The 22,467-nt window shown below is 37.4% G+C and overlaps 1 protein-coding gene across 3 annotated transcripts in view; it reads right to left on the bottom strand.

Annotated features, from left to right (window-relative positions):
* Positions 1–13,463: 13,463 nt before the first annotated feature.
* The window catches only part of GRM7 (glutamate metabotropic receptor 7), a 532,166-nt gene continuing 523,162 nt past the window's right edge, over positions 13,464–22,467 (bottom strand). For all 3 annotated transcript variants that reach the window (XM_087954616.1, XM_087954615.1, XM_087954617.1), the window contains one exon: positions 13,464–14,139. Coding sequence is in view for 1 of the 3 variants with exons in the window: in XM_087954617.1 (XP_087810743.1) it covers positions 14,090–14,139 (50 nt within the window). In the remaining 2 variants the exon portion in view is untranslated. The remainder of the gene's footprint in view (positions 14,140–22,467) is intronic.

The following is a 22,467-nucleotide window of genomic DNA, read 5'->3' as shown; positions in this document are numbered from 1 at the left end:
ACACAAACGTGTGTACTCGGGATGGAAGCCCAGAATAATTTTCAGTGCTACCTTTTTATTGAGAATTTTGTACATAGTAAGCATTCACATTGTGGATTACAATAATTAGATATAGTACATAGAATTGTTTATACTTGTCTGAGCTGCTTAATTGTTTCTGGTGTTTGCTTTTAATTTCCTTGCTTTATCTTGGTGACCTTTAGGCAGACATGTATGTATAAGGTCTTAGACTAATCATTACCCAATACTCAAGTCAAAGTTTTATTCCCACATCTCCCCTGTTTTAGTTTTTTGATGATCGCGGATGCCTCGGTAGCTTTTCGCCATCTGCAACAACAGTTCTCCTTCCGTAGGCTTACATCTTGCTGTCAAATATATCCCCAAGTACTTAATCTTATTCGTGACTTGAATTTTCAATAGGTCTGCTAGTTCTTCCTTTTGTCTTAATAGCATATTATTTGTCAAAATCTTTGTCTTATCTTTATTTATTTTCAAACCAGCCACCTTTCCATATGTCTCTATCTTTTCTATCAATTTTGATGCTGTTTCAAGTGGGTCTTCCAAGATAAAAACCAGATCATCTGCAAATGCTTGCAACTTAAATTCTTCCTTTTTAATTTTCATTCCTTTTATATTCTTTTCGTCTCTAATATTTCTATTTAGCACTTCCAAAGTTAACACAAACAACAGAGGTGATAGTGGGCACCCTTGTCTTGTTCCTTTTCTTATATTGATAGAGTCTGTCAGCTCTCCCTCTATCATTACCTTTGCCGTTTGCTTATAGTATATAGCTTCTATTGCTTGGATAAATTTTCTAGCAAAACCCATCTGTTCCAACAGTAATAACATGAATCGCCAATTCACATTATCAAATGCCTTCTGTGCATCTAGAAATATCAGAGCCATTTGTTTTTCAGGATGTGCCTCGTAGTATTCCAAGGTGTCCAAGATTACTCTCATATTGTCTTTAATTTGTCTTTTTGGCAGAAATCCATTTTGATCAGGACGGATAAAATTATTTAAATATTTTTTAAGTCTTTCTGCCAATATTGAGGCAAAGATTTTGTAATCTGCATTTAGTAAAGAAATGGGTCTATAGTTCTTAATTTGTAATGGGTCGGCCTCCTCTTTAGGAATCAGTGTAATATAGGCTTCTGACCATGATTTAGGTATCTTCTTCTTTAACATAACTTCATGCATAACTTCTAGCAATGGAACATTCAACGATTCTTGTAATGTTTTATAAAATTCTGTCGGAAGTCCATCTGGGCCTGGTGCCTTTTCATTATTTTGCTTCTTTAGTGCTTCAGTTAACTCCATCATCATTATGTTGCTTTCTAACATTTTTTCAGTCTCTTTAGGTATCTGAGGTAAATTAGCATTCTGTAAGTACTGCTTGACTCTTTCTTCATCAATATTTTCTTGCATATATAATTTCCCATAGAAGTCTCGAATGATTTCCTTCTTCTCTTTGCTATCATGGCAAACTTGGCCTTGGTCATCTATTAATTGCGATATTTTCCTTGATTCTTTCTCCTTTCTCAATTTGTATGTTAACCATCTACCTGGTTTGTTTACGTCTTCAAAGTAGTTCTGTTTAGCACCTCTAATTTTTTGTGCTAATTCTTCTTTTTCTATTTGACCCATTTTGTGTTTAATTATATCCATTTTTAGCTTGATGTCCTTTTTCTGTGGCATTTTCTGTAGCTCTTTTTCAAGTCTTTTATGCTCATCCTCTAGGGCTTTAGAGGCTAGCCTTTTCATAGTATTCCTTTTCCTTGTATAGTCTATTATCAAGCCTCTAACATATGACTTCATTGTATCCCATACATTCTGAACTGATGTATCTTCTTTTTTGTTTTCTCTAAAGAAAAAGGCCAATTTTTTCTCCATCCACTGTGTGAAGTCTTTTTCCTTTAAAATAGTATTATTTAACATCCATCTAGATCTTCTTTTTTGTCCTTTCCATTTAATTGTCATTGGATGTGATCTGCCCAAGTACTTGTTTCAATATTTATTTCTTGAATGTTAGGTATTAATTCTGTTGACATCCATATCATATCTATTCTGGACCATGATAAGTGTCTATTTGAATAGAAGGTATATTGTTTAGTTTTAGCATTTCTTTCCCTCCATGTATCTTTTAAGTTTATTTCATCTACCATTTAAAAAAAAAGATTTAGGGAGAGTCTTTCTGTTTTGTTTTGTTGTTTTCTGTGCTGTATAGTCCAACTTGTTGTCTACAATTCCATTAAAATCTCCCATCATAACTATATTAGCATAGTCCAGTTCAATTATTTTCATGTATAGTTTTTTGTAGAATTCTTCTTGTTTGTCATTCAGAGCATAGATTGCAATCAGGAGTGTTTTCATATTATTGTCCATTATTTCCACCATTAGTATTCTTCCATCATCATCGGTATAGATCAATTTTTCTGGGGTGGCCTCTTTAATATATAAAACCACTCCTCTTTTCTTACATTGGGTCAAGGAAGTAAATATTTTCCCTAATTTTGGCTGTACCAACAATTGTTCATATTGTTTTTTAATATGTACTTCTTGCAGACAGATTATATCAAATTTTAATTTCTCCAATTTATGAAAGGTTTTCCTTCTTTTAACGGCTTAGTTAAGTCCATTTATATTAATTGTAATCATTTTTTCTCTTCCATGGTTATATTTTATAGTTAGGTTTAGCAGCTCTCGTAGATCTTAATTCACGTTGTTCTTTGGCTTCAACCTTTCCACCTACTGCACCTTCTTCTTTTTCAGTCGCCATTTGGCAGTCCTCTTGAATTCAATTAGTGAGATCTCTTTTTCTGCCTGTTCCTCTTTCCTTCCAAAAAATTCTGTATAAAATAATTCCGCTTTCTCAATTGAGTCAATTCTGTGTCTCTGTTCTTGCCATGTGAACATTAAACCTTCTGGAATCAGCCATCTATAATTCACCTCTTTTTAAAGTAGCATTTTAGTCAGGAATCGGTATTCTCTTCTCATCTCTCTCACTTTTCTGGGTATTTGTTTCAAGACCACAATCTCCTTGTCTTTGTATTTCAATGTTTTCTCTTTTGCCACTTGCAATATTTGCGTTTTAATGGCTTTCTTTGTAAATCTAATGTGAACTTCTCTTGGTAAGCTATTTCTCATCGCATATCTTGTGAAAACTCGATAAACCTCATCTATTCCATCCATCCTCTTCTCTTGAGTTATTTCCAAAGCTTCAGCCAGTATTTCTATCATTATCTCAGCTAGATTTTGTCCTTTTTCTTCCTCTACATTTTGGAATCTAAGATAGAATTCTGATCTATCCATCTCCCATCTCAACATACCACTTTTATCTTGTTCAACCACCGTTAATCTATTATCAATATCTCCAATCTCCTTGTCTCTTTGTTTATCTTCTTCAATTTTTTGAAATCTCTCATCATACTTCAACATCATTTGTTGGATGTTCTCCACTTTTTCATCGGTTTTCCCTATTCTTTGTTCAATGTTCTCAGTTTTTTGTTCAATGTTCTCTGTTCTTTGTTCGATGTTCTCTATTCTCTTTTCAATATTCTCTGATCTTGCTTGAATATTTTGAATTCCTTGCATAATCATCTGCAGAGTCACTTTTTCTTGTTCTTTTTCTTGCTTTAATATTGTCTGTATTGAACGTTGTCCTCCAGATGGTAGAGAGGAAGAAGTAGAAGTTGAAGAACCAGGAGCTGTAAATTTCCTACTCATTTTAAGCAATTCAAAATCTTCAGGTTCTTCTAAACCTTAATCCAATTGTGAAGTAACCAATTATAGTTCAAAATAAAAATAGTAAAAAAAAGAAGCCCAATAATAATAAAAAAGGGGGAAAAAAAGAAAAAAAAGAGAGGACAAAATTTCTTCAGGTTCTTGTATACCTTAATCCAATCAACAGTAGGATAAAGAAAAAGAGCTTAAAAAAGAAAAAGAAAAAAAGAAAAGGGAAAAATTCTTCAGGTTCTTCAACACCTTAATCCAATTGAGAGGTCTCAAATAGAAAAAGTGCATAAGAATAAACCAAAAAGGTAGATGAAAAAACAAAAATCCCAGGAAAGGGGGAAAAAAGGCTTTTAAGGCTTTCCCTTTAAAATAAAAAGCAAACGTAGAGATTGGACTTCCAAAAAAAAACAAAAAAACAAAAAACAAAGACAAGCTCCAACAAAGCCAAAAACCCAAATAGTTATTACAAAAAAAAGATTAAAAAAATACAATAAAGCTGGTGAGGAGGGATAGCACAACTTAGGAAAAGTAAAAAGGGCACACTGCACTTTATTTAATTATCCAAGGCTCTTATTATAGCTCTCTTCTCCAAAAACTTATCACCTTTTTCCCCCCTACATTTCAACACCAGACTCCAGCTGTTGATAGAAACCCAGAAGAGCACCTGCAATAATACTCTCTCATGCTCTTTCCTCTATCTTATCAAATAGCAATGTCCTTGAAAAAGAGTCTCAATTCTTTCTTTCTCAGCTTTGTCTGGTCACAGGGAAAATAATATTTTCAAGCCTCTAGTTGGCAGTGTTACAAAGTTTCTTTGCTCTCACTTTACCCCTCCTTTTCCGAGCAGGATATAATGAGAATTAATTTAAAAAAAAGATATTTTAAAAAAATGAATTAACTAAAGGGAGCCTCTAGCCTAAAATATTACAAAATCAAAAAGGAGAAGAAAAAAATAGATATGAACGAAAAAAACAGTCCAGTTTCAAAATACAAGATCGTATATAGAAAATCCAGCAATGAGAAAAAACAAACAAACATTACTTTGACATTCCTGTTTAAAATCGCCGCTTAATCACTTCTGTCAAAACTTTTACAGATTCTTTCTTTTCCTTAGGGTGTCCTTTCAGATCTTAGAGTAAAAAAGAGTTCTCACCAAACCGGCACACTCTCTCTTTCTGCTCTCTTCCGTTTCGGAGCTGTCCCAACTTCAGCAGCTTTAATGGCTGCCTCTTTGCCGCTGGCAAGAAGAGCTTCTCCTGGATCTACCAGGGACTTTGCAGTATCCCTGGGATCAACAGGATGCGCTCTTCACTTTCACCGTCTTTTCAGGATGGTTTAGATCTGATAGGACTGTCCAGGAGCAAAGATATTGGCAGTGATCTCAGACTTCCAAGATCGCATGCCATATCGTCGCGACGCCAGTTCCGCCCTCCACCGTTGTTTTAATTTTCTGTTTGCTTCCAGAATTGTCTTGCAGTGAAGGGAGATTGTATACATTGAAATAAACAAAGCAGAAAATAAACATGTGACCAGATGTATGGATGGCCTGATGAGAGAGAGAGAGAGAGAGAGAGAGAGAGAGAGAGAGAGAGAGAGAGGGAGGGAGGGAGAGAGAGAGAAGAATGATGTGTTGCACACTTTTATACAATTATGAAAACTTTGGAACATCTTTCTTTTACTCATGAACGATCCATATATCAAAATGTAAATAAAGAATTTACAACCCCTCTGGGCTATAACCTACCATTTGTGCTATATTTCTTTTTTGGAATTGGAGCCTTTGTTGTTGAGTGAAATGGCCTTAAGCAAGATAACCCATGTGAATGTTTCTTTCAATGACTGCAGTCCCTGCACCCCCAGTTGTGGTTGTTAATCTTGTGGGTCTTTAAGTGGATATGATCCCACAAAAAGAATGGGAGTGCATTGTGGAGGGTGGGGAGACCTTGGGTGTCTCTGCTCTGGAGCTGAAAATCTTCCTGCCAAAATCCAAGTAGGATTTTTCCCCCTTGACAAGAGAGAAGCACTCATATATAGTCTGTGCTAAACCTCTTAGGACCTCCCCGACTTTGGTCACCTCCCAGATAGACTACTGCAACACACTCCACATGGGACAGCCCTTGAAGAGTATTCAGAAAGTTCAGCTGGTGATACAAAATGCAGCAGTGCAGGTAATTTTGTGTGCCTCTAGAACAGCATATGACACCTCTATTCTATAAGTTGCATTCTAAAGTTTAAAGCCATTTATGATATGGATTTAGACTTATTGAAGGATTGCCTCTATGGAATTAAACCTGCCAGCTCTATTACATCTGGCAGAAGAGATATGCTGAAGATCTCATCTGCTAAGCAGCTACATCTGGCAGGATCCAGAGATGGACTTTTTTTTTGCAATGGACCTGCCCTGTGGAACATCATCCCCTTTGAAGTGAGATTGGCCCTCCTTAATATCCTTCAGGAAGCCCCTTAAAAATAATTGCACCAGCACGTTTGTGGATCTCAAGATAGTGAAGTAGTGATATAGCTTTATTGTGTACTAAAATAATTAACCTCTGCTACTCCAGTCTTGATATCGTTGACTATAATTTAATTGCTGTTTTTTTAATTGTTGTTTTTTATTATTGCTTTTTGTTGTATGCCATCCAGAGTCACAAATCCATGAGATGGGCAACTATATAAATAAATATGAAAAACAAAGGAACTTGAAGATTATCTGTGGAAAAAGCAGTGCTACTTGGAAAATCAGTGTTTCCGATGAAGAAAGTCATATGGAGACTTGTTCCCAGTGTAAGACTTGTGAAAAGAAACCTAATCTAATATGAATATATCAATATCTAAAGATTAGATTATCCCTCAGTGATCCTGAACTAGAAAACATGGTTGTCTAGGAGGGACAAGCCATACAGTTCTGAAAGGGATAATATATCCAACCATCTGATAATGAAATCCACTTTTCTTACTGTGAAATACCTTGCATACCAAACTAAGTTTGCCTTGTGTATTGTACAATGATCAGAATCTTCTAAAAAATAATTGCTTGAGAAAGTTGTGTTTGCCCCTTATCTATATTCTAAAAAATAAATGTCTGAATTTTACCTTACCTTAAAGAAGAACATTATTTGCAGGGTTGTTAAAACCTAGGTTTTGACCTTTTACTACCAAATCTTATTGCAAGGTCTGTTAAAAGGAAAATTCAATTCCTATATTGAATTTTCAATACAGAAGTTTCCCAGGTTTTTCAGTTTTAATCTAATGTTATAATTTCTATTGGCTAAAATCATGTATACACACACATGCTTATAGAGGGAGAAAGACAGAGACATATAGACACAGAGACAGAAACACAAGTTGCAACTATTTACAGGCTGAAATGATTATTGAATTATTGGTTAATTTATAAGGAAAGGATCGGCAGTCACAGAAACATGGATTTAGAGTTTGTCCAAACTGCAGATCTCTTGTTGTTGAAATAATATTAATTAATTCAAATGAAAATAATTGTTTTTCTGAAATTTGGTTAGTTGTCTATGTGAAAAAGATGGTGTGGGACACCATTCAAGAAGAAAATAATACTCCTTTGGGGAATTACCTAAGCAATAAAAAAACTGAGGCAAACTGATTGATGTAATTCCAAGAAAATATATTAATATTTAATAATATATAATATAGTGGAGAATGAAGGCCTTTCCACTTAAAAACCTCTATTTTTAATTGTTTACAATTATTTTTATTACTATGATGTAAAAAGCAGAAAAAAACAATTAAATAAAAGGTAAAGTCCGCATGTAAAAGTATATCTCAGTTTTTAAACAAATCATTAAATGCTGACAACATGCAATAATATTGCTTAGTCTTTCCATTACCTCATCAAACAGCCAGTTCATATGCAGAGAATGAACATATTATTAATTTAAGAATGTAAATCCAGGATACCACTGTTTTTTAACTGTAAATAATTTAGACTAATATTTTTCTTGCAGCCGTTTAAAAAAATAAAGGAAGTGGGAAAAGAAAGAAGAGGAAGAAAGGAAGAAGAGGAAGAAGATGAAAAGGAGGGGGAGGAGGAGGGAAAGGAGGAGGACAAAAAGGAAGATAAGAAAGAGGAAATAAATAAGTGTAGAGTGATTACATACCTTTAATCAAAGATGTTAAATCAGGTATTGCAAAGTATTTCCATCAAAGAACAGTTTGAGCCTATAGTCCATGGATAGTAAACCTGGTGTTCTTCATACACTGATAAATTCTGAATGTTTAATACATAATTTGATATCATATTAGCATCTTTAAATCTTTTTCTTCCAGGCAACATATTAATCAACCTTTAAACGTTAAACTAAATTAGGACAAATATGAGATATCTTGTAACTCTAGCAAATCGAAGTGGTCATCCAACTTCAATGAACATCCTTTGAGGCATTGAAAAATAATTGGTTGAATGACATATGCCTTAAAGACAAATAATATATATTTAACCCATATTGCATGCTCAGTAAATCCATAGCTTTTTCATATATTTTAATCAATTTTAATTTTTTGATGTATAATTCAAAATGAAATTCACATATTAAAACCATAATACTCTTTTCAATATAATATTTATATATATTTTTATATTAAACTGAACTTGATATAATTTGGTAAGGTACTGTATATAGCTGTTTATTTGTTCACTGTATAATTCACATTGTGAAGCCAATCACCAAATCTTTTATATAATATCTGAAATATCCAATAAACTCGGAAAAATATTTTCTCTACTTTCTCATCATAAGAACATAAAGAACAACATAACAACCTTTAAAATCTTTAACTATTGATTTGCTAAAATAAATATTCCAGCTCTTTATTCTGAACCATATCCCCACCTGTATGTTTGGCTATGATTTTTACACATAATATTCAATATTTACAACAGTAGTCTTAGTTGATGAAAGAACAACACTGCTGATCCTGGAAGACAGCATAGATGGAAAATATATACCACACAGGAGTGTTCTCATTTTTGTAAATACTTCAAGAAGAAAAATGCATAGAAGATACATCACCAAATTCCTTCTTTAGCCTTTTTATGGGGGTGGAGGGGAGGATCAGATAAATTCACCAGAAATGTTTCAGATATGGATTGACTTTATTGATTAGTTCTGTTCAAGAAATGCCTTCACATGTAGTTTTCACATGTGAAGAACAGCAAACAAGCCTTTCCTTTCTAATTTGCATTGCAACATCTTTGATCAAAAGATTCAGGATGATAGCAGTGGGAGTCCTGGGATGTATTAGTATCACTTTATAAATCCTTAGTAAGGCCATAACTGGAATAAATCCTTAGTAAGAACACACCTGGAACACTGCATCCAGTTTTGGTCACTACATTACAGGAAAAAAAAGATGTTCAGACTGGAAAAAGTGCAAAGAAGAGCAACTATGATGATTAAGAGCCTGGAGATGAAAACACATGACCAATGGTTGCAGGAAATGGGTATGGCCAGTCTAGAGAAAAGAAGGACTAGAGGTGATATGATAGAAGTATTCCAGTATTTGAGGGGCTGCCGCAAAGAGGAAGTCAATTTATTCTTCAAAGCACCAGAAGGCAGGACAAGAAACAATGGATGGAAATTCCAGGTTGCTTCTCTCCTTATAAAGGAGGGAAGCAACCTGGAATTAAGGAGAAACTTCCTAACAGTGACAACAATTAACCAATGGAACAGCTTGCCTTCAGAAGTTGTAGGTGCTTCATCACTTGAGGTTTTTAAGAAGAGACTGGATAGCTACCTGTCTGAAATGGTATAGGGTCTCCTGCTTGAGCATGAGGTTGGACTAGAAGACCTCCAAGGTCCCTTCCAGCTCTACTCTAATTGATTGAACAATTTCCATGTGTACCGGAACTCTAAATAAAGCTTTGGACCAACTTTTCCTACTAGTTTTATATTTTTGAACTTTAAGAACGTCTCCAATGTAACTTGGAACAGGGAGAGGCTACTGATAATTCCTTACTCATTGAATCCTATATAGGAATGTATTGCCAGAATATGGTGGTTGAATATTGCGCCCATGTTCTAATATTTAAAATATTATCTCATTGTAATAGAATAGATTTTCTTTAAAATATGTGAGAAAGAAAATTAGTTTTCTTTAAATGTCACTTCAGTTACAGGCATCAAGGCATCTAAGTTACTTCTGGAATGAATTTTCTAGAGTTTCAGATTGGATTCAGCTAATCAATTGAGGTGTATAATTTTGTACGGTTTATATTTCTTGTGCTGTAAAATACAGTCTAAACCCTTGATCTATATCTTTGTGAGTATCATTATATACAGAAACTTTGTGAATTTTATCCAATCACCACCTTTGCTGCTAATAATACTCTGAAGAAAGCACAGGGGGCATCCATTTCTCCTGAATAAAATAGGTTTAGGGAAATCAAAACAACCTCTACAAAAGAATCAATTGACTTTGTCATTCAATTCTTTCCTGAAATGACATTTGCAAGCTACTGGGGATTTTCTGGTATTATATATGCCTCCTCTGTGCTTTTACAGTTCACACAATTCTTGTCTAGACACTATGCAATGCTAACTGAAACGTATTTACCTTAAGTCTTTCTTTCTTTCTTTTTTTATTATTTACCTAGTTATCTTTGTAAATATGGTAGCTTCTACTGTATAACATTCCTAGCTGATTAAAAACACTTGCATTCTTTTAGATGAGGTTGGAACTATACTAGGAATTCAGATATCACTAAGTGACTGTAGGAGTCGTTGTGGCACAGTGGGTAGAATGCAGTATTGCAGGCAGACTCTGTTTACAGTGGGACTTCGATTCTTACCAGCTCAAGGTTGATTCAGCTTTCCATCCTTCCAATGTCAATAAAATGAGGATCCAAATTGTTGGGGGCAATATTCTGATATTTGTAAACCACTCAGAGAGTGCAATAAAGCACTATCAAACAATATATAGGTCTATTGCTATATAACTATCTTCCCAAATTCTGCAAGGACATGGCTAGCATAATCACTGCTATTTCTTATACAATGTTTCCCTTTAATATGGACTTTTCCTCACATCTGAGTTTCACTTATTTGATTTATATGGGGCTCATTTCGCTGGACCAGAGGTGCTATTCAGCAGGTTCTGACCAGGTCTGGAGAACCGGTAGCAGAAATTTTGAGTAGTTTGGAGAACTGGCAAATACCACCTCTGACTGGCCCCATCCCCATTTATTCTCTGCCTCCAATTCCCAGCTGATCAGCTGGGTCTTCTTTTGTTGTACAGGAGAATAGAGCTGGAAAGCAGGTTAGTGGGGAGGGGAGGGAATGGAGATTTTACAGTATCCTTCCCCTGCCAAGCCCATGAAGCCACGCTCACAGATCTGGTAGTAAAGATTTTTGAATCCCACCATTGTCTTGGACAGTATTGGCTGATGGAGGAAAATACAGTCCAGTTTGTGAGATCACAATTGTGAGATCACAACACACTAAAAATGTAGCATGACTTTTCCTTTGGTTTTTTCTATGGTTAGGTACAAGCAAGAAAAAATCTGTAGATACCTATTCCACAGAAATCTGCTCCCATTAAGGAATGACTTCCTGAAAATGTGTAGAGCAACCTCTTTTTTGCTCTCAGTCACTTCAAGTAATGTCTTAAAATTCAGTCAAATTTGTCACAGTATATAGAAGCCTTCATTTTTAGCCTTTTTCTATGTTCACATATTTTGTTTTGATGCTGATTACCATTCATCAGTGTAATTTACCATGATGTTTAGATAAAATGGAACAATAAATATTTTAGAATATAATCTTCAAATTAGAAACTAAATATGGCTGCTTTGCAAGTTCAGTTTCTCAACTAGAGGCAGAATAAATTATGTTGGTTTTCCTGTAGAGGCTGTCTCACTTTTTCCTTTCATCATATACATGACATATTTAGCTTTTTAAGGTCTTTTTGGCTTCATGCTGTACTGAATTAAAATGTCCTTTCCTGAAATCATACTGTAGCTATTCAGCATGTTTAAGAATGTAATTCACAGCTGACCAGTACATCCTCATTATACTTCGTTGGCATATAGCAAATAAAATATAATCTCTCTCTTTCTCCCTCTCCCTCCCCCTCACATACATCTGGACCATTTCCAGAAATTTGTTAAAGGAAAGAGGCAATCTTTTCATATTAAGATTGGTAACTTATATACTATGAAACTCTTGTGTTTGATTGTTTGTAACATTCAATTGGATGAAATGAGGCATCACATTTTTGAAATGAGGCATCACAATTTTGAAATGAGGCATCACATTTTTGAATCAATGTATCACACTTGGGATAACTTACACAATATATCCAGAATCCAAGAGCCATGACTTTTCTGGGATTTAAATGTGAAAGTTGTTGCCACTTCAGGGCTAATATGCTACTGCACTGCTACAGTCAGCCAGTCACATGATTGTTATTTCCAATGTTTTCTGCCAGTTTCTTACAAGGAAAGTCATTGGGGAAGCTGGCAGGCAATCATTCCTGCTCCCATTGCTTTTTTTGGCAATTTGTCCAACTGATTCTCTGTTTAAGGAAGCAAGTTATCTCTGAAATAATGACCAATAAATTACACATTGTCTAGTAGGGTATCATGTCTCTTTAGAGGACATTCTATAACAATTGCTACCTAGAAAAAGCATTGGGCATTAGTAAAATATACAAAAATATTATCTAATTCCTGCTGAGTGAGTCATTTCCTCATTTTCGTACATATCGAACACATTACTAATATTTGAGCCAATTCCCATGGATTCTGACTAGGACTTATTTGAAGATTGATTCATGCATCTACTGTGTTTTGAAGTTAGTGTGTAGTCTTCACAATATTATAAATTTTCATCTTGTACATGGTCATTGTTTATAATCAAGTAGTTCTAAATAATTGCTGACTTTTACCATTGCATGCATAATAATTTGAAAGTTTCCCAGCACCAGAATAACCTATCTGTAGAATTTCCTTTGGGTAAATGATAGCTTCCAATTTCAGGATCCATTCTTCCTTTGTGCAGAAAGCAGGCCTGCTAGAAAGGCTCAAATTCATGCATCCTTGTGTCTTTCTCATCTTGATAACTCTCAAAACATAGACGTGATGCCAATAAAATAGGCATTGTTACAATACATAAAGAAAATTTAACCAAAATGTTTTATTGATACATTCTTGGACAATATCACAGGATTGAGAATATGGAAAGGGGGGAGTTTTGCAGCAAAGATTTGTTCTCACTAAATTGGCACATAAGCAGCAAGATCAACAAAATTACTTATTACAAACAGTATAAAACATACATGCTTTTTTCCTTAAAATTCTTTTTTTTTTAAATCACACCGGTCAGTCAATAGGGCATCAACAAAGAGGGGGGGGAAAGAAATTCAAGACATGTAAAAGCCATTTTCTTTCTCCCAAACAGCATAAGAATTATTGAAATTATTGCAAAATTATATACTTAATGAAAAACAAAAACAAAATCAGAAAAGTAGAAGTACTTAACATAAAATATGAACAAATTACACTACTGGCATGCATTCCAAATACTGAGACGACCTCTATCAAAGCTCAGCAAACCGTTCTGCTTTTTTTGTTGCCATCAGAATTGTGAAAGGCAGAGGATGAAGGTGGTGGAGGTGGAGGTGAGGAACAAGGAAGGGGCCTGCTTAATCAGCACAGTTTTTGGTCTTAAGACTTTTTTCTCCCTTTTTTAAAATTAAAAAAAAAAACCTTATATGAACCATAAGTATGCCATAGTGATCATACATGTCACAAATAAAAATGCTTTCCTATCTTTGGGAGGGTCTTTATTGTTTTTTCCTTCCTACTTAATGTGCTGTGAAACAAAGAGAGCTTGCATGAGGCTGTGCATTCCAAACCATTGTTAATCCTCCAAAACAATGAAAATGGCAGTATGTGAAAAGAACAAAGAAAAAGAAAATCCTCACAAGCTGGACAGAAAGTTGAAAAACTTGCAGTTTTGAAGTACATATAAAGACAAAAAAGTAGCCCCTTGAAAGTCACCTTTGCCGATTGCAATCCACCCAAGAGATGCTGGGCCAACGTTGCAGGTTGGAGCTTAGAGATAATGTCTCCCAAACAAAGAAAAAGGTCCAACATCACAGCCTAATGGCAGTGCCAGTGACTTATTAAGCCAAGAATATAGTAAGAATATTTTCATTGAGCAGCTGTTCAGAATACTTGGATCCTCCATAATAATAAGTGCCTGGCCTTTCAATTCTTCCAGCAGTGCATACTCAGCAGCTTCAGGAACAGGCCTACATAAGGTTTGGTGAACTGAATGGATGAAAATCTCCATCCTCCCATGATTCCGTCTGATTCAGCGGATTAGATTACCAGGTTGTTATAACTGACATACTTCTTTTTTGCGGCAGGGCCTAAGAGGGAAAAACAGAAGAAAACAGTCACAAATAAAAGAAACCGAGGAAAAATTCTGTGATGGTAAATACAGATCGCCACTTGGAAAGTTTTGTTGCATTGTAACAAAGGTACATTTTTCACAGTGGTGTCTAAAAAGACAGTGAATATAACTTCATTTAAAAAATGAGCTACTTTAGAAAATAAAATGATAGATCCTTCTTTGGCCTCCCCAAACATTTTTTTTTCTGATACAGTATGCTTGTAAGATATATTATAAAAAATATTGTTACTGTTCTTATATATTTATAATTCATCAAATTCATTTAAAATGTTGCAGATTACCACAATAGTGACTCTGGATGGATAACAGGATAAAATATTTTTTTTAAAAAAAAATAGTAACAATGGTCATTAAAGATAAAACCAACAAAACAACTGACAAGATACTTTTCAATGGGCCATCTCACATCTCAACCCACAAAACCTGGAAGTCCATATTTATTTCTATATTGGGTTTTTTTCTTAAATAAATTAAAAGGTCTTATTTCAGTGACCAATACATCCCGTATGAGCCCTGATAAAACATGAAGATCTTAAATGAAGTAAGAGTGTTCTTGTCAAAAATGGCCCTTTTCAACTAAAAACTCCTAATTCCAATTGTGTAACTGTTTATTTATTCATGGTTAATAGTATCAATAAATTAAGCAACAAGAGAAACAAAGGAAATACAAATAGCATTTTAAAAATCCCTGCCTTTCCTCTCCTGAAAGATGGCTGCATCTACAAAGGGATGACTTTCAGACAATTTTCAAGCTAGGGCACAGGACAGAAACTATATTGATCATTCTTATCAGTGACATATTGAAGGCCTAAGATGGGTAGCACAACTATATCTGTCCTGTTGGATCTCTTGGTGAGTTTTGAATCCATCAGCTTTAGCATCCTTCTGCACTGTGAAAATTGGGTGAGGTGAGGGTTGAGGATGGATTCTCTGGTGACTCCATTAATTCTTGAGTTGATAGTTTCAGTCTCTGTGTAGTGGAGAAGAGCAGGGGTGGGATTCTACCAGTTTGGCCCAGTTCTGCCGAACCGGTAGCTCCAAAGATCAGCTGAGAGGGAACCGGTTCACTCCAATGATCTTCTGTTCTTCTGCTTGGCCCACTGCCTGTTCAGGCTGTAGGCTGTCTTTTATTTCCTGCTTTATCAACCTCAGCTGCTTTGCATGGCACAGCTGATTGCTGCACATCAGTTGTGTTACACACAGGGCTTGCCGGATATTTTTTTCAAATGCTGTGTACATGCGTACAGTGCGCATTTGGTGCACATGTGCACACTCACCAAACCAGTTGTTACACTGGTTGAATCCCACCCGTGATGAAACTTGATGGCCAGGAGTGAACAAACCATGACGCAGGGGCTCAATATGACCACCACCCAAAATTATCCATTTGTGATTCCAGAAACAAATATACTCACCAACTATAAGTGAACTGAAGATATTCCTCACCACCTCCACAAGCTGCCATTTGGTGATGACTTCACCAGTCTGAAATAAGACCTCATCATGGACAACAAGACCCACCCATGGGGCTGGTAAAATGAGCTATGAGATGTAGAATGAGGAAGAGAGGCGGGGCCCTCTGGCCCCTACTAACTCCAAGGGTTAACCCTCGCCACCATTTTATTCACGTGAAGTTGTTTAAAGTTATTCATTGGTTTGAGATAAAGTATCATTAATATGCCAAAGATACCTAATTGTTTATCTCTACCTCAGAAACTGAAGAATCTTCTTGGATGAGAAATGAAAAGTCTTCAAAGAAAAACAAGAAAGCCCAGTTGCCTCTTGAAAAAACACCTTTGGGACTCTACCTCAGAATGAATTGGAGGTACAGAAGAAGTCTAGATTCCAATGTCTAGAAACTGTCAATATCTGGACTGGAAGAAACAGTTGGAGATGAAATAGAGATGCTCAGAAGGGAACCTACTAAGCAACATAAGCAGGAACTCCCAGTGTGTCCCTACAATCCAGTTTCAGATTCTGGTGCTCACTTTCTATCTTCTGGGTCACCATTAAAGTCTTGGAGAATCATTACAATCTCCCCTGCCTCACAGACTTTGCAGCTGTGCTGATGAAGATCCAAAGTTTGGAAGAGAACATCTTTGTCCTCCATTGTTATATATGTCAATAAACACATAAGCATTCACTCATTTTCCCTATCAGCATTAACTTTTCCCATCTCTTCCTTCCTATCAAACTTAATTACCATTGTGTGCCTTCCTGCCCTGTATTTTCCAACTGAAAATTGTTGGAGGCATCTGAACTAATGCAGTCTCACTGTTCTCCAGCTCCAATAATTGCTGGAATGCATGCCAATAGATGAACTCTGAAGCTTTCTCCATTGTCAATCAAGCACAAAGCAGAAAAGAATCAAAAATACTGAGACTTAGTAAAGGGTTCACGGGTTACAGGGTAGTTAGCCAAGGACTATATGTGGCATGTGAGCTACGATTTGCAGTTGTACAATCTGTCCATATGCCTGGAAATAAAACCACTGATGTCAATGGAATTTACTTCTGAATATGTTGGTTCGTGCTGCTAGTAACTAAGCAGCATGACAAATTCAAGCAAGGTTCATCCAGTGTACTAAACCAAGAACAATCAATCCCTAATTGTCAGTTTGGAGAAGAGAGTTTTGTGTCATTGATAAAAGATTACTTTCTATTCTGTTTAGAAAAAAGAAGTCCTCCTATTGAAATAGTTTATGTAGATTTTACATTTTGAAGATACTTAATATACCAGCCACATTCACTTCTTTTTATGGCTATATCTCTTGTTTCTATCTCTCCATCATGACCACCAACAAATTGTATTTGAAACTGTCAATGTTCACTCTCTGGCAGACAGTAACATGAAACTCGGAGACAAAATTATCACATTTCCACGATTTAAAGCATTTTACCCCATTGTGCTATATGCACATATAAATATTCTATAATATTTATTCAGACAGTCTTGAATTCCATCACACACACACACAAACAAAATGGAATTATATGATCCACTTGGGGGCATCATTTTGGAGTCCCAGTGAAATGGATGGTGATTATATTAAAGGAAAGCTGCCTGGCTAGGCACCAGTTTAATTCCTCTTCTGAATCTGTGTTGGAGCAGCTGCAGGCTGATTATTTCTGTGGCTGGGGTGGGAGGAATGAAATCAGCTGTAACATTTTGGGCATCTGTTGCTGCAAAATGCCATAAATCTAATCTGATAAGAGCACCTGGTAAACAAGATCCTGAAAGTAATAATAGCAATTGCATTAGGTGTCATAAAAGGTATATACAAAATGGTCAGAATGGATTACACACCCAGTTCAGGTTTTGAAGCTTTGCAGTGAGTGATATGAAATGAAAGGTTCAGAATCACAGTTCAGACTCTGCAGTACACATGTTCTGTTCTGATGGTGTCAAATCACAACAGCCTTACAGTAAACGTCTCTGGAATTGAATGAAAGCTATTAAAGCCATCTTCACCTGAATCTTCAATAAATCACTAGAGATGTGCTATGTTCCTTCTTGCTTCAAATGCTCTACTATCATCCCAGTGCCAAAGAAGCCCTCCATCAAGGAACTGAATGATTACAGACCAGTTGCTCTAACATCTGTATTTATGAAAACCTTTGAAAGGCTAGTGCTGTCCCACCTAAAAACCATCACGGATCCACTATTAGATCCCATGCAGTTTGCATACCAAGCAAATAGATCGACAGATGATGCTGTTAATATGGCTCTGCACTACATCCTACAACACCTTGAATCTCCAAATACCTATGCAAGGGTCCTCTTTGCAGACTTCAGTTCAGCATTCAATACCATCATTCGAGACATTCTTCTAACTAAACTAAACCAGCTAGCAATACCTGAACACACTTGTAAGTGGATCATAAGCTTCCTAACAGATAGGAAGCAGCAGCTGAAGCTAGGCAGAATCACATCTGATACCTGTACAATTAGCACAGTCCCTCCCCTCCCCCCCAGGCTTTGTGCTTTCTCCACTTCTCTTCTCCCTATATACCAATGACTGCATCTCAAATGATTCATCTGTTAAAATGCTGAAGTTTGTAGATGATACAACAGTGATTGGTCTCATTCGAGACAACAACAAATCCTCATACAGACAGGAGGTTGTATAACTTGCCTTGTGGTGTGAACAATCTGGAACTGAACACACTCAAAACTGTAGAAATGGTGGAAGACTTTAGAAGAAACCCTCGCATACTATCACCTCTTACAATACTGGACAACATAATATTAACAGTAGAGACCTTCAAATTTCTAGGTTCTATCATCACAAGACCTAAAATGGACACGTCATCAAAAAAGCACAATAAAGAATGTTTTTTCTGCACCAACTCAGAAAGCTCAAACTGCCCAAGGAGCTGCTGATCCAGTTCTACAGAGGAATTATTGAGTCTATCATCTGCACCTCTATAACTGTCTGGTTTGGTTCTGCAACCCAACAGGACAGACACAGACTTCAGAGGATAATTAGGACTGCAGAAAAAACAATTACTACCAACCTGCCTTCAATCGAGGTCCTGTATACTGCACAAGTCAAAAAGAGGGCTGTGAAAATATTTACAGACCCCTCACATCCCGGACATAAACTGTTTCAACTCCTTCCCTCAAAACGACGCTATAGAGCACTGCGCACCAGAACAACTAGAGATACAAGACAGTTTTTCCTGAATGCCATCACTCTGCTAAACAAATAGTTCCCTCAACACTGTCCAACTATTTACAAAGTCTGCATTACTATTACTATTAATCTTCTCATCACTCTTTATCGCCCATCCCCTCCCACTTGTGACTGTATAACTATAATTTTGTCACTTGTATCCTTACTATTTATATTGGCTGTTCCTAGTATGATTTGTTTGCTTATTGTACCCTAAGACTATTATTAAGTGTGGTAATGATGATTCTTGACTCTTGACAAATGTATCTTTTCTTTTATGTACACTGAAAACATTTGCACCAAGACAAATTCCTTGTATGTCAATTCACACTTGGCCAATAAAGAATTCTATCTATCTATCTATCTATCTATCTATCTATCTATCTATCTATCTATCTATCTATCTATCTATCTATCTATCTATCTATCTATCTATCTATCTATCTATTGTAAAAAGTGGGTGTCAAGTATTCTAAGATATATGGTAAAGCAAAACCAAAACATAGGTAGTAAACAATTTTTTTGTAAGCCGTCCAGAGTCACTGAGAGTGAGTGGGCACCATACAAATTTTCTTAAATAAACAGGAATAAAAAGTGCTACCATATGTATGATATTAGTAAGTAGAGAGGGCGTTGGTACTTACCTGATATGCCTGTTCTCTGTGAGCTGTGAAGAACATCCAGAAGTCACCTAATCTAGATCCCTGACCGGAACAGAACCCCACCAGATGGATAGAAATGGGTGGGGCTGGATGCTCTTCACAGCTCACAGAGAATGGGTGTATCAGGTAAGTACCAACGCCCTTTCTCCCATGAGCTGTTCAGAGCATCCAGAAGTGGGACATACCAAAGCTTGGCCTGTCCTCCGTCTGGATCGAAATCCACTCCTAAACTCTGTGGACTCTCTGCAGGACTCTTCTGCCAAATGAAGCATCCGCTGAGGCATAGACATCAATTTTATAATTTCTGACAAAGGGCGATGGTGAAGCCCGAGTTGCTGCTCTGCAAATTTTGTCTATGGAAGCCTCTGTGGCCCATGCTGCTGATGTTGCCGCACTCCTTGTTGAGTGGGCTGTAATGCCCTTAGGAACTGAGATGGACTGGCATTTGTAACTTTTAGCTATGGTGGCTCTCAACCATCTACCAATGATCATTGACGACACCTTGTGTCCTAAAGTAGATGGGTTGAAGGATAGGAATAGAGCCTCAGATTTTCGAAATGCCGCTGTGCGGTCTAGATAGATGCTTAACGCCCTTTGAACGTCAAGTCGATGCCATTGATGCTCCAGTCTATGAGATGGTTTCGGACAAAAATTTGGAAGCACCAACTCCTGCGCTCTGTGGAAGACTGAATTTACTTTAGGGGTGAACGATGGATCCAATCTGAGAACCACTCTGTCTGCATGAAACACGCACAGGTCCTTTCTCATCCACAATGCTGCCAATTCGGAAATCCTCCTTGCTGATGTAATCGCAATTAAGAAGACCACCTTCTATGTCAGGAATTTGAGACTAGAGGTTCTTAAAGGCTCGAACGGGCCAGTTGTAAGTGCAGTTAACACCTTGTTGAGCTCCCAAGTGGGATAGCAGTGAATTACAGGAGGTCGTAAGTTTGCAGCACCCTTAAGAAAGCTGAGGACATGTGGATGGTGCGCTATGGAACGAAGGTCACCCCAGGATATCACCGAGGCTAAGGCTGCCACCTGTCTGCGTAAAGTATTTGGAGATAGGCCCTTGGTCAACCCCTCCTGTAAAAAGTCCAATAATTGTCCTATTGATGGAGTGGTTGGGTCGATCTGAGACCCCCAGCACCAGCGACAGAAAGCGGACCACCTGGCCTCGTATATACGATTTGTTGAAGACTGTCTGGATGCTTGTATGGTGGCAATGGAATCCTCTGAAATCTGTTGGGTCCTTAAATGACTCCGCTCAACCTCCATATGGCTAAGCTGAGCCATTGTGGGTCCGGATGAAGTACCAGCCCTTGCGAGAGGGAAACCCTCGACGGTGGAATTTTCCAAGGTTGTTCTCTCGACAGGTCATGTAAGTCCGCGAACCACGTTCGCCTGGGCCAGTAAGGGGCAACCAATATCAATTCTGCTCGTTCCTTCAATAACTTCTGGATCAACCTGGGTATTACAGGGAGTGGAGGAAATGCATATAGAAGTCTGGGAGGCCACTGACATCCAGGGCGTTGATGGCCTCCGCCCCCTGAGTTGGGTACCTTGAAATATACCGGGGCAATTGAGGGGAGAGACAAATAGATCGATCACCGGTTGCCAAAACCTCCGCACTGCTTCCTGGAAGAAAGACGGATGTAGGCGCCACTTTGTCTGATCTATCGTGGCCCTGCTGAGCCAGTCCGCTTGTGTGTTTAAGGCCCCTGCTATGTGCTCTGCCTTGAGTGAAAACAGATTGGCCTCGGCCCACTTGAACTATCTGGCTGTCTCCAGCATCAGAAGTTTGGAGTGGGTACCCCACTGTCTGTTTACGTGGGCCTTGGTTGTGATATTGTCTGTCAAGACCAGAATGTGGCATGATTGGAAAAGGGGTAGAAAACTGTGTAACGCCAGATGAACTGCTCACACCTCCAACAGGTTGATGCTTTGTGATTGTTCGGAAATAGTCCAACTTCCCTGTGCAGTGTAGGATTGGAAGTGAGCTCCCCTTCCTACCAGGCTGGCATCAGTTGTGATCGTTGCCCTGCAAGGTTCCTTGAAAGGACACACCTTGTTTATCGTGTTTTCTGACCACCAGTGGAGCGATCGGAGAACATTGTGCGGTACCTTTATCCGGACGTTGGAAGTGGCTCTTCCAGATTGCTAGAAAGGTAGCAGGAACCATTGCAGATCTCTAGAATGGAATTGAGCCCAAGGCACAATGGAAATACAAGAAATCAGTTTCCCTAACAGTTGAGACAGAACTACCAGGGAAACCCTCTTTAAGGTTCTGATCTCTCTGGCCAAAGACTGGATACCATTCAACCTGTCCTGAGAGAGAATAACCTTGCCCTCCACGGTATCTATCACTGCTCCTAAATGAACTAACCTAGTTGAAGGGATCAAATGGCTTTTATCCCAATTTATGGAAAAGCCGTGACCTTGAAGGGTCTCCAGAGTAATCTTGGTATCCAAATTTGCTTGATGTCTGGAAGATGACAAAATTAAAATATCATCCAGATAACATTGTAAATGAATAGATTTGATCCTGAGGGAGGCAGCCAAAGCCGCTAGGACCTTGGTAAAAGTCCTAGGGGCCGAAGCCAGACTGAATGGTAGGGTAATATATTCGTAGTGCCAATCACAATAGCAAAATCTAAGATATTTGTAGTGAGCAGGTCTAATTGGTATATGTAGATAAGCCTCTGTCAGATCTATAGAGGTCAGGACATCGTTCTCTCTGATGCTGAGCAGAATGGACTGGAGAGTAGTCATCTTGAATTTTCGATAAACCAATGATCTGTTCAGACGTTTGAGGTCCAGAATTGCCCTCCAGCCCCCCGAATTCTTTGGGACCACAAACAATAGAGAGTAACAGCCTTGACCCCGTTGTTCAGATGGGACCTCTCTAATGGCCCGAATATGCAGAAGATGATTGATAGCCTCCTGC

Source organism: Notechis scutatus, chromosome 2, assembly GCF_049901735.1.
Source record: "Notechis scutatus isolate UNSWTSFEM ecotype Mainland chromosome 2, rNotScu1.2, whole genome shotgun sequence".
In the NCBI taxonomy this organism is placed as follows: domain Eukaryota; kingdom Metazoa; phylum Chordata; class Lepidosauria; order Squamata; family Elapidae; genus Notechis; species Notechis scutatus.
This window is presented reverse-complemented; position numbering and strand designations above follow the sequence as displayed.